The sequence below is a fragment of the Epinephelus moara genome, chromosome 18, assembly GCF_006386435.1.
Source record: "Epinephelus moara isolate mb chromosome 18, YSFRI_EMoa_1.0, whole genome shotgun sequence".
NCBI classification, from domain to species: domain Eukaryota; kingdom Metazoa; phylum Chordata; class Actinopteri; order Perciformes; family Serranidae; genus Epinephelus; species Epinephelus moara.
The window spans coordinates 36,566,946-36,579,997 of record NC_065523.1 but is presented as its reverse complement, the minus strand read 5'-3'; the positions used below and the strand labels follow the sequence as shown (position 1 = coordinate 36,579,997).

The 13,052-nt window shown below is 41.8% G+C and overlaps 1 protein-coding gene across 1 annotated transcript in view; it reads left to right on the top strand.

Moving 5' to 3' along the window:
• Window positions 1-13,052, top strand: part of LOC126405342 (growth factor receptor-bound protein 2) — a 55,587-nt gene that overhangs the window by 39,913 nt on the left and 2,622 nt on the right. Inside the window, exons 4-5 of the mRNA XM_050069039.1 lie at window positions 5,228-5,350; window positions 8,128-8,296. Coding sequence (XP_049924996.1) covers window positions 5,228-5,350; window positions 8,128-8,296 — 292 coding nt within the window. The remainder of the gene's footprint in view (window positions 1-5,227; window positions 5,351-8,127; window positions 8,297-13,052) is intronic.

The window sequence follows — 13,052 nt, the reverse complement described above, 5'->3', positions numbered from 1 at the left end:
AAATCCATCAGCAAACCATCAGGCTCCCAGGCCGTCCTTTCCCGGGAGCCAACCGCAGCGCACCAGCAGGATTGTGGAGGTAACTGCTGTTCCCGGAGCTTCGCTAAGCTTGTCTGTTAGTCACAAGACGCATCACTGGGTTTTGTTTTGTTGGCCAAATTTTGTATTAAGTCTCATACTGAGTATTTTTGAGCTACTTGTGTAAAGGTACTGTACTTTGATATGTACTTTCATGTATATAATAACTAGGGCTGCCCCCTGATAGTTGACCAGAAAGGTCATTAGTCAGCAAGATTTCATTGGTCACTTAGTTGCAGAAAAAACAAACAAATGTGAAACTCTATTAGAAGCTGCGCCTTGTCAAAATAAATCCAAACCTATATGACTGGACCATGTGTGACTTTAATTTGAAAGGACAGACACAGGAAGGACAGGAGTCAGGTTAATTTCCAGGGCTGGTACCTGCAGTTATTCCACAGGCTAGTTAATAACATGGCAGGAAATCCAAAGTGTGGGGGGGGGCGATTATTCGAAAAATTGTTGAATAGTTGCCACGATTTTCGAATAGTGTTTTTGCTTGTGCTGCCCATCCCTACTACATGCCCATTAGCCCACAGCGTCATTAACAGGCGGCTCGCTCAGTGTGTGACGTGCACTTGGAGATAAAATATAGGCCTATATTAATGAAGGTTCATTAGTACGGTTTTGTATTTCTCTGTAATGTAGCACAGTGTTAACAATGTTACTGATACTATTCTTTCTCACACCTTCAACTCAAACCACCAAAATATATCATTTAATCATTACATTCATATCAGAAACATGCAGGAGACTAGTCCACTGATGGACCCTGATGAGGACTATTGGTCAACTGGGAAAATTCTTAGTCGGGGGCAGCCTTAGACAATATATCGTCAGACAGAAGTAGTTATCTTGACAGTATGGCTGAATCCATTCTTAAAACAAGCAGATAATGAGGTCATTGACTGTGTGTTTCCTCAGCCACATATTGTCTCTCTCCAGTTTATCAGTCTGGTCAAGGTTCATGTCGCGTGTCCCACAGCCGTTTGCTTCAAAAACAAAAAACAGCCTTGCTTTGCTGTCTTGTGTGCATGTTATCGTAGAAGCACAGTTTGAAAACACCGAGCGGAGGCATATTAGGGGGGCTGTTAATGGAAACTCAACTCTTCCAGTACCTGCTTTTCAAAGTGCAGATAATTCTGTGTGGCTTTTATTGTGAAATAGCCAGCGAGCCAAATCCGCACTAAGGCTGGATCCCAGAAGAACCACAAATCACACACTGCAGTGACGATGAGAGGCCATCTAATGTATCATGTTGCTGGCTTTAATGGGCTTCGTTTTTAAGTGTTACCGCATCCTAGGACGTCATCAGAAGTTGTTGTTGATGAAATTTTCCTTTAATCAGCCCACAGTTAGGTATGATTTGAGTCAGAGCTGTCATGGTGCAGCAGCAGGAGAACATGGTGCACTACACTGTGATGCTACAGTGCAACCTGTGGGAGTTAGATTTTAGTGAAAAAGTTTATTGTTTCCGGGTGGAATAAAGATTTTCTGTGAATGTTTTGATTGAAGAAAACGACCCAGCACAGTTGTGACATTGACAAAGCGGCTGGAGTTTGCCTTCGTCTCCCATTGTGGTGACAACTGAGCGCCACTCTGAAAGAACCAGGCACCCACACAGCACCAGCAGACGTGCACACACAGCTGTGCTATACAGCAGAGCACAATAGAGCGTGGCTCCGCTCCAAGTCAGAGTCCTTTCTGTTTGTAAACAGATCTTCTCCCTGCACAACAGTAATTGTGTTTTTGTGGCTAATGCTTAGGTTCATGTGACAGTCGAAGAATTAGAGTGGAGGAGCAGCATGAAAGCTTGGGAGCGTTCCCCCTCACAGGCGTAGAGGTGTGGGCGTGTGTGTTGCTGATAGTGATGCCAGTCGTCCTCCTCCTCCTGCTGTTTCCTTGGCTCCATTAATTGCTCTGCTATCACTTTTATCAAACAGGGAGAGGGACTCAGTGTGCATGCTCGCTGCGCTGCCAAGCACAGATACAAAGCAGATCAGGAGTTGGCCATTTCATTATTGATTTTCACCTGCGTGTAAAGGAGCCAAGATGTCATCTTTTGGCTGACTGTACTTTTTAATTATTTACACAACTAAGAGCTTTCACTGGTTTTGTCTCCCATTTGTCTCCCGCTCTCTCTCTATCCATCTTAATCACTCTCACTTAGTCCCTCCATCAGGGTTTTCTCACAGTTAGCAGCATATGTGGAAAACTTTCTGACTTTAAGTTCCAGATTTAAACATTTATTTTTACTGCTTCTCGATTTAGAGATTTTTGAAACACAAATGCTTGCGAGTGCACATTTTATGCCTCTGTGCAGGAGGCAGTTTGTCCATCTGTCCGTCCCTCTGGTAAATGCGATATCTCAAGAAAACCTGAAGGAAATTTCCACAAATTTGGCACAAATGTCCACCAGAACTAGAGATGTTCTGATACAAGGGCTCGGCGATATGGCCCACAGTTTATTCCACACTACTGAAGCTGCTCCTCTTTTTGGGACCACGGTGGAGTTGGTAATAATTTCGCTTTCAGCCTTACTTGATGTTGCCGTGTGTTACAGTATAATGTCAATGTGTCAACAAGTCAAATCAAATCGGTATCAGAACAACTCTAACCTGGACTCAAGGGTTAACTTATTAGAATTTGGTTGTCGAAGGTCACTGTGACCTCAAGAATTCGTACTCTAATCATGAAAAAAAATACACACAAATGTCTAATAGGATGAAGTGATGACATTTTTATAAAGGTCAACCTCACTGCGACATCATAATGTTCTACAAAAACAGTTTTCTGGTCATTATTTAACACCATAACTCAGGAACAGAGGGGGAGACATTTGGCTGGATACTGGTGACCCTAATTGTGGGTGTCCACCTTGACACTGAGCTGATTGTATAGATCTTCTGCGCTGCTGTGAGGAGGTAATTCTTGTTTTGTGTTGACTTTCCCACTATAATTAGACAATGACTAATCTACTTTCTGGTACATGGATGGCTTCACAGGACTGGCCGATGCCTGTGTAACTTTTTTCTTACTTCCTGGTGTGAACATGGAGTGTTGGTGGTAGAGGGTCTATCCGCATGGTCCAAAGACCACTCAGGAGAAAATACTATGGTTGTGAGTTTGATGTAGCTCACAGACTGAGCAGCTCGGTGGATCTGTGGTTAGCGCTCTCTCCACACTATAGTCTCCCTCGGTCAAACCTGTTAACCAGCAGAAGGTGTGATGTTCGTGTGATGTTTGCATGTCTACAGTTTCTTCCTCCCATCTACAGATTTGAAGTTTAGCTGAACTGAAACTCTCAGTTGCTCACAGGTGTGAATGTGAGCGTCTGTGTTTTAGCTTCCTGACAGGCCGACACAATCGAAGGTGTATCCCATCTCTTGTTTGCTGCATGATGGGCGAAGCTCCCTCTTTTACGCTTCAGACAATAAGCAGTATAATAAAAAAATGGACATAGCAGTGCCTGACACGGACAGTTCACCCTAAAACCAAATATACATATTTTGCCTCTTACCTGTACGAAGAAGTCAGTTGAGATTGTTTCGGTGTGAGTTGCTGCATGTTGGAGGTATCAAGTACAGATGTCTGATATCTCTCTAGTATAATGGAACCAGATGTATGGTTGGGTACCAAACTCAGTACTTTTAAAGGGTACCGACCAAATTACATCGCTGCTACTGAGTACCATTCATTTAAAATCAATTGATGCTAAATTTTGGTACCTTGGAGTGCACCTGGCTCAAAACACCTGGTTCAGACACAAGGCGGAAGCACTGCAAAGCTGCTTGCAGAACTCCGTAGCTGGCTTCCCGGCCTCAAGGTCCTTTGCAGCCGAGTCTACTGAGCGACACCGAGCCACTGGTTTCAGAAAGGAAGCCACAAAGGTCCCAGATGTAGTGAAGCTGGTCACGGAGTTCCACCGGCTTCCCACAGAGCCAAAACTATCGCTGCAGCACAGATGGTTTCAGTCTATTTTGATTGTTTTCTATTTTATTTCTATTTTATTTCAGAAATAGCATATTGTGGGGTGCCCAGTAGCTCAGTGGTTAGAGTGGGTATTCTGTGCACAAGGGCATTGTCTTTGCCGCAGTAGCAGGTTCAATTCCAGTCTGCAGCCCTTTGCTGCGTGTCATCCCCTCTTTCTCTCCCCTCCTTTAAAAAAAAAAAAAAATATAGCATAGTGTCTGCTGCTTGTTGTGTATTTTAAATTTTTTATTATTTATTCTATATTATTCATATTATTTTAAATTACATATACACACACACAAGCAGACAGACAGAGACTTTGCTCTGTGTGTGATTTTAAAAGAGCAGAGGAGCAGAATCACTTGTTCACTGCAGCTCGTTCAAAAATTCAATTTTCCTAACTAGCCCACAGAAAGAGTAAAGTGACGAAAAAAGGTACCGTCTGGTACCAGTATCGAATTCGAGGTACCAGCACCAGTAGCGTTATCGGTTCAAATGTGAACGATCTCCAACCCTTACTAGATGGCACTTGGCTTGTGGTGCTCAAAGCAACGTCTCTTCCCAGAAGTCGTAACCTGGTTACTCAAGATAATCCACAGATCTTGTTGTGAGCAGTTTTGCGTAGGATCCGTTTCCTTTGTACCAAACTACATCTGCCAACTGCATCATTGTGCAGAAGGAAGCGTGCATCAACTCATGGACGAGAGGCTCGTGCTTGTGACTGCACAACATGTAGACATTAGTTTCGTCCTCCATGTCGGAGCTGTGCCATTAGCTCAGTGGTGCTAGGTGAGGTAGGCATAGATCCACGCTTCTTTCTGCGCTGTGTATTTTCTGGCACATTATATTGGACAGAAAGCAGACATCTCTACGGCTGATCTCTACCACACTCAGCAACTCACAGCAAAGCAATCTAGATTAATAGCACCAAGAGGAAAAAGGTGTATTTTTGGTGTTGAAGTGAACTGTCCCTTTAACGCCACCCAGATTGTGCATAATCAAGCTGTGTTGTTCTGTCTTTATATTTACAAGTAACGTTTTTTACTTTCTCAGTAGAAAAAAAGTAATTCAGAGTTCTCTCAGACTGTTGATCCACTCTATATAAGAAGAAGGCCGAGGGGAGGCTTTAGGTCAGTTTAGTCGATGCTAACTTGTACCTGTTTCCTTTCTCCTCCAGGTGGTTCTTCGGGAAGATCCCCCGGGCCAAAGCAGAGGAGATGCTAAACAAACAGAGGCACGACGGGGCCTTCCTCATCAGAGAGAGCGAGAGTGCACCAGGAGACTTCTCCCTCTCTGTGAAGTAAGTCGCACCGGCCACACCAAGTACCACTCAGCATGGGACATGATTCACACTCACTCTGTTTTCTATAAATACAATTTAGCATTATCCTTACATCAGTGTACAGTTTTCTCAGAAGTGATCAGATTCATGTGTTTCCATACTTGGTATGTCTGAGTCATGAGCTCAGCCGCTTCCTTATTCTTGTGAAGTCTTGGTGCTGCCCTCTGGTGACCAACAGTCACCAGTTATGACTTGTGTTGGACGCCAGCCCTGTGAGTACTTAGTGTTTTAGCTGACACATACAGAGCTCATTTCCTCTTATCTGCCTCCCTCCATTCTGACCTTCCCAAAAGACACACCAGTTCACAGCAGGTCATGTGTAACGTTGATGCTAAGATATGGATCCTAATTACTGTCTGGACTGTCCTGACTCCACTTAGTCACGCCAGTGAGAGACTGATGTTCAGCAGTAGCTGACTGATTCATTTGACTAATACTCACCAGCCTGTCACAGACATGTTTAATGCATTTGATAAGCAAGATTAATGTCAGAGTGTTCCACTACCTTTATCTAAAGGTATATTAAAGGAACACTTATTGTGTAACCTCCTATATTGACTATTTCTATATCAGTGGGAATCTCCAGGCACCTCATGATTCAATTCTGATTCAGAGGGTAATGATTCGATAATAAAATGATTATCGATGCATCAAAATGTTTGACTTCAACACATTTATTTTTCTCTTTTAAAATATAGCAGACTGTATTTTTGGTGATCCATAAATAAATAAACAGATTATTTTACTTGCATACAGTGTGGCTCTTCTCCAGGTCCCTTCAGCCTACCTCCACACCATCACTTTGGAACCAGGGGGCATTGTGGGATATACATATATGGGATATACACACACGCCTGCATAGGGTCCAGTGTTTGCACAGCCTAGTGTAATATTACCCCTGAAACAGTTTGCAATTCACCTCCCATTCAATAATATATGGTCCACATCCTTTATTTTAAAAAGTTAACTGCATTGATGAATGAGTGAGTGAATTTGAAAGCACCTTACAGTGTCCTGTGTGTATGAGAATAACACGAGGGGGTGGCGGAGTCCGCCACAGCCGCTGTTATTTACATTATGCCAGCAGAGAAGCTGCGAGCAAGCAAAAGCCAAGACACCAGGCAGGGCGAAACAAACTGAGAGATGAATTAGTACAAGTTAAACTTACCTCGTTGGCACTGTAAACTGTCTGGGTGCTACACTGACAGTTAAGTTCCACCTCTTTGTTCCAACAGCATCATGTTATGAACATTTACATAATCAATTATTGACATTTGTGAATCGATGGCGAATCGTCCATGTCCGCATCGTGATACATCTAAGAATCGAGCTTTTTCCCCCACCCTTAGTAAGTAAGTAGTTTTACTTTGCGTAATACTGGAGCTGCTGGTCTAGCGTTGCCTTGATCGATAGTTTGCTTGTGTTACTGTGTAACCTTGGTGAATACAAACTAACCCTTTAAAAGACCAAAGTCACACAATAACTCAAACTAACTGATGGAGCCAGTGGTAGGTTAGCAGCTCCTGCGTTCAGTGAGGTGAAATTACTGTTTGGCTTTGAAGAGCATAGAGATGTATCTCACTTTCCATTAAGTTCCCCGTCTGTCTGTTGGCAAGTGCTGAGCATACAACTGGTTAAATGAAATTTTGATTATATTGCGGGAGTTGTCTCAGAGTTCGTAAACAGATGTTTTGATATAAACTGGTAAAGAAATGAGTGCGAGTTGGAGGAGTTTCTCTACGGTGTCTAGTTATTTTGTTTGACTGCGTCCATCCAAGCTTTGAGCTGGTTTGTAGAGGGAAATGGTAGACAGCTTAAGCTTTGTACCTCGTCAAAGGCAGCAACCTACCATTGAGTAGCTCGGTCCTAAAATTAATGTCGGCATCTGCCAGGAGGCAAAGCTTTCAATGTACTGGTCCATCTATGTCCCAACCCTCACCTATGGTCATGAGCTCTGGGTAGTGACCGAAAGAATGAGATCGCAGATACAAGCTGCCAAAATGAGTTTCCTCTGTGGGGTGTCTGGGCTCAGCCTTAGAGATAGGGGGAGGAGCTTGGACATCTGGAGGGAGCTCGGAGTAGAGCCGCTGCTCCTTTGCGTAAAAAGGGTTCTGTTGAGGTGGTTCAGGCATCTGATCAGGATCCTCCTGGGCGCCTCCTGTTAGAGGTGTTGTGGGCACGTCCCACTGGTAGGAGGCCCCGGGGCAGACCCAGAACACACTGGAGGGATTACATATCTCATCTGGCCTGGGAACACCTTGGGGTCCCCCAGGAGGAGCTGGAAAGCGTTGCTGGGGAGAGGGACGTCTGGGGTGCTTTGCTTGACCTGCTGCCCCCGTGACCTGGCCCTGGATAAGTGGATGAAAATGGATGTATTTTCCACAGTTTGTATTTCAGTCCAGGAGGACTGCAGTAGTGGCTCGATTATACGTTTAAGTGAAACAGCAATGTTGTTTCCTAGCAACTGAAGGACACCTTGATATGGTCTATAGCTTTGCTGTTGTTAAACGCGTCAACTATGACGCCGAATTCATCAAGATTTTTTTCCGTTTTTGGATTCTTTGTTCACTGTGGAGGCGTGCAAGAAAAGAAGTTTTCTTCACAAACTAAAAGAAACATGAAGGGAGTAACTGAAACACAAATGATCATTTTGAGGTGAAGTATTCTTTAAATCTGCATTTAGCACCTAGTTGAATATCCCCTCTCATAGTTTTTCTCTCTGTGCCCTTGTGCAGGTTTGGAAATGACGTCCAGCACTTCAAGGTTCTTCGTGACGGTGCTGGAAAGTATTTCCTATGGGTGGTGAAGTTTAACTCCCTCAACGAGCTGGTGGACTACCACCGCTCCACCTCAGTCTCTCGCAATCAGCAAATCTTCCTGCGAGACATAGAGCAGGTCCACCAGGTAAGAACTGTCACACTGGCATCCAGGCTTTAATCCTTAAACCACAATCACAAACAATAACAACATGATACGGTATATAACCTATTCAGAGGTGAAGATGGATTTTATTTGAGGATATAATTGGATGTAACTTTTAAAACTTACTAGAACAGTACAAAGGTATATCTGCATCACTTGTGGGGAAGCAACGCCTTTAACACTGCAGAACCAGAAAGGACATGTTGGTTCACAGGTTCACCACATGTGAAGGCTGGACTGCAGACTTTTCTGTGAAAGGCTTCTTTTTACACAAAGGGAAGGTGATCATTATGATTTCTGATGCAGTTAAACAATAAAGCTGGTCAATGCCCTGTTGTGTGTTCTGTTGACATAGCATTCTGTCTTTGTCCATCTTATATTTATTTCTTAGTTTAAATTCAGTTACATTTAATTCTGAAATCATGAGTGAAATATAACTTAAAATAGGGATGGATATAATGCCCTCGTGAAAAACAACTCACTGTGGGATTGTGAGTTAAGGAGTTTGGGTAAGGTCATGTATGAAAACATTTATATTGTCTTGAAATACAAACTGTAATTTTATAAACATCCCATTAATTCATTGGTTCAATCTTGACGAAGATTTTTCAGAATCCTGCTGCGTACACCCCGGCAAAACACAACAATAGAAAAGGCGGCAAACAACATGCTCCCATTACTTTATCATATACTTTGAATGTGAATTATGCGTGAAGATACAGATGTAATTTACTGTATCCCAGATCAGGTGTCGCAGCTAAATCATCTCAGCTAAAACTACGATCAATAACAAAATCAACAGTATTTTCTGACCCTCAGTGTTTTTCTTCAGGGCTTTTTTCACACTGCATATTATAGCTCATAGCCTTTAGCTAACTTCCATATTCACATTGTTAACCCACAGCCCTGGGGTAAATGTCCACTGGACCATGTGACTAATCTTTACACTCTAAAATGACCCTAAACTGTCGCCATTAGCAGGGTTTTACGTGAGAGCGCTGCTGAAACATCAGAAAGAGAGAGCACAGCAGAGAAAGGAAAGACTGAAAAGGAGACGTCTGTTGTTTTAACTTTTCCAGCTGTGGCAAATAAAGGAGGTGTTTCTGTTTTTGGGCCTAATGAGTGTCGTGTCTAGTGTTCCTATTATTGTTGTTTGGAGTTAGCTAGCTCGCTAGGTCCCTACAGATTTGGTTAGTAGAAGTTATCATGGTTAAAACATAAAGCACGGGCATACTAATGACGTGATGAAGTTGTGCGAGTGGACAACAAAAACGTGATGCAAATTTCATTAGCTTTGTTTCACACTGGCAACTTTAAGCCCCATGTTCAGTTGATTTTTAGGGGATAACCCCACAAACTTGAGGCTACCCCTGTTTCAGAGAAGGGCTAGCAAGCCCCGAGGCTAAAGTCAGGGTTAGCCCACTTTGGTACAAATATGCAAGGCTAACAGCTCACTTAGCTTGGGGTTAAGTGCAGTATGAAAAGGGCTTCATACCAGCACTGTAGCCCAATAGAATCCAAGTATTACGCTTTACAATGTATTTAGAAGTCCCAAAAGTATATATTTTTTAATGCCGTCAAAAATACAGATGCTCCTCTTTCTATTAAACTGATACCAAGATGCTGTATTAAAAAATTGTAGTGCTCAGCGCCCGTCACCTGAGGTCAGTCTTGACAGGTGGAACAGGCAGCAGAGCTGAGAAAGATGGCGACTGGGAGTGGTGGGGATAACGTCACAGGAGTAGAGAAAAAGAAAAGATACCTCTGCCCTTCTGAGACTATTGCCACCTAAAACTTAATCTTAAGATGACTCCTTACTACTGCAAAACAGTTTATTAGCCAAATGATTTTGTCCAACATCTTCGTTCATCTCACTGATGCGTCTGTACCCACTGCAACAAGTGTCATCAGGTCCTCTTACAACAAGGGCGCTTATTCCTATCTATTCATTATTTTGTGGACCATAAGTATTTAAACCCAGATAGACTTGTCTAGACCTCGATCACACAGAAAGTGTCTTAGCAGCTGGAGGTGGCTTTTTGTAATGTTTTCGCGATTTTTGTGTTGTGATGCACCTCATGTTTCTGCGCTCTAGGCACCTAACGTTTTTGCCAGCGCGCTCTGAACTCCTCGAGTTGAAAAACTTCAGCTCAGAGCAGAAAAGCGCCCCCCATTATCTCTTTTTTCCCATTGTCCAAACAGATGATTTGTGTGGTCTGTGGTGGTCATGACAACAAGTTAACAGTTGGTAAACAGTGGAGGAGAAACTGGTGGTAGCTGTTGCTGGATACCCAGAGCTATACGGCCTGATGATAGACAGCAGGTTGTCAAACTGCCCCTGAGTCATCCTAAAATCTGCCTGTAAACGTCCATGATGGAGGAGAAGCTCCTGGACCAACTGGTGGTACTCCCCATGATCCAGCCTCTTTTTTAGGGTCTCATGTACCCACACAGATCTCTGTTTATCTGCTGACAGCCTCTCGCCCTCAACCAGAGCTACAGACAGTACCCTCTGCCTCAACATGTCAGCAACTACACACTGATTTCTGTGACAACAATAAAAAGGGGCAGCAAGCTTTTTTTTTTTTGTGGCATTCAATTTTGCAACCTTTCTGTGTGATCACGGCCTAAGTCTGTGAATTGCTTATTAAAAACACAGTATTGCTATTAGACAGTGACACACATGTTGCTAGACGTCTGTCACCAGTAGCTCAGCTTTTATGTTGTTTTTTTGTTTGTTGTGGTTTGGTTCCTTTACACAAATGTTGTCACACACTGTAAACCCAAGGGAAATGTCAGGAAGCTATGAAGGCATGAAAAAATAGATGCTGCCCGCGCCGAGTGGTAGTGATTTGCATTCACGTAATTAGTAGTAAAAAAAAAAAAAAAAAAAAGACGCATAAATGTCCATAAAATTTCAGTGACTTTTTCACAGTTCATCATTGCCAGTAAAATCTCTCTGTGTTGTCGGCGGGTGAGGTTCAGCTCTTAGTAACCGGACACTTGTGACGCAGGTGTTTGTGTGCAGTTCTAAATGAGTGCACCAGTATGAAACTGTAGGTAAAAACAGCAACAGTGAGGCTCGGCTCAGGATCTTGGAGCTCGTATTATTTGTTTATGCTCCTCAGTGAGACGCGTGCAGGGTTCATTTCAAATGTGAGTGAGATTGCAGCGAATCTGGACGTCGGTAGGCAGAAGAAGTTTGTAGCCTGCAGGTCTGAGGGACAGCTGCAGGGGAAGAGGAGAGGAAGTGTGACCAAAACCACACAGAGGATAAAGGGATGAGGAGAAGCTGCAGGTAAGACAGTCATAGGGAAAGAGACAGTGATGTATGTAGTGAATGTGTGTGTGGTAGAGAGCAGGAGGGAGCGGAGAGTGTGTGTGGCAGGATGCTAATTATTCTAGGTTGAGTATGTAAAACAACCAAAATTTGTTCTCTTATGATTAGTGCTGGGTGATACGACCTCAAATCAATATCATGGTTAATTGAACATTTGACTTCGTTTATGATTTAAGAACTTTTTTGTTTTTTTTTTTGTTTTTTTTTCTTTCATAGTTCACTGACAAGGTTTGCACTGTAAATATGCTCAACTATTAAAGCTGGGATTTAATTTTTATTTAGAACAGAATTCTTTCATCACATCGTAGATACAAAGTCTTCTGGGTTTTTTTCCTATTAAAATACAGATAAAACATTTGTTATATGACTCTGCCTTCAAAAACAGTCCTTGTGGTATGATTAATAAACATATTTCAACCCATGAGAAAACGTATTGGTAAAAATAAATACAAAAATAATATAACTAAGTGTTTGGCAAGACGGAAATACACAAATTAAATACTTGTAAAAAAAATATATATATTTTTTTAAATTAAAGCTGATATTTTTGTCTATTGAAAGACTGCTTATCTTGTGATTTTAAAATAACTGAAGCAGATAAACTAATTATGGTTATTTATTTAATATTTCAAACAATCGAAATCAAAGCACACAACACTAAGAATTAAAACATCTAAATAACCTGCATTTCTTGCAAACAAAATAAATTATTTTCAATTTTGCTGTGTGAAAAATTAGAAAATAACATCACATTTTAGTTTGAAAGTAAAATCCAGTTCTCTAAAACAGTATAAAATAAGTAACTTGAGCCGTGCACTGTTCATATTGGATAACATGATTGTGCTCCAGGTGTTGAAGCAGATTGGTGGTGTTACCTTTGGTCGCTTACATTTGATTTCATTTGTTCGGTGTCGTCTTCACGAAAGCCAAAATGTCTCCAAACGAAAGGCATTTCTCTTTGGTACAAGCTGCTCAAGTTGCTCAGTTGGCTCAGTGTTTTAGTTCTCCTCCATGTTGCTTCCAGGTTGCGGACTGTACAGGGCGGAGTCACATGACTACACATGCAGTAGTACATTTTTAAGGGGACAGTACATCAGAATCAGAATGCTTTAGTGTCATTGAACATTTCTGTACAACGAAATTCTCGTGCAACCCCTCAGTGGTGCGACATAAAAAACAACACAAGCAAGACAGTATAAAAGAATATACAAATAATAAAAAAAAAAAAGGGAGATATTTAAAAAAAAAAAAAAGATATAAAAAAATAGATACAAAAAAAATGGATATTAAAAAATAGATATTAAAAATGGATATTAAAAAATAGATGCAAAAAATGGATATTAAAAAATAGATATAAAAAAAGATATTAAAAAATGGATATAAAAAAAGATATAAAAA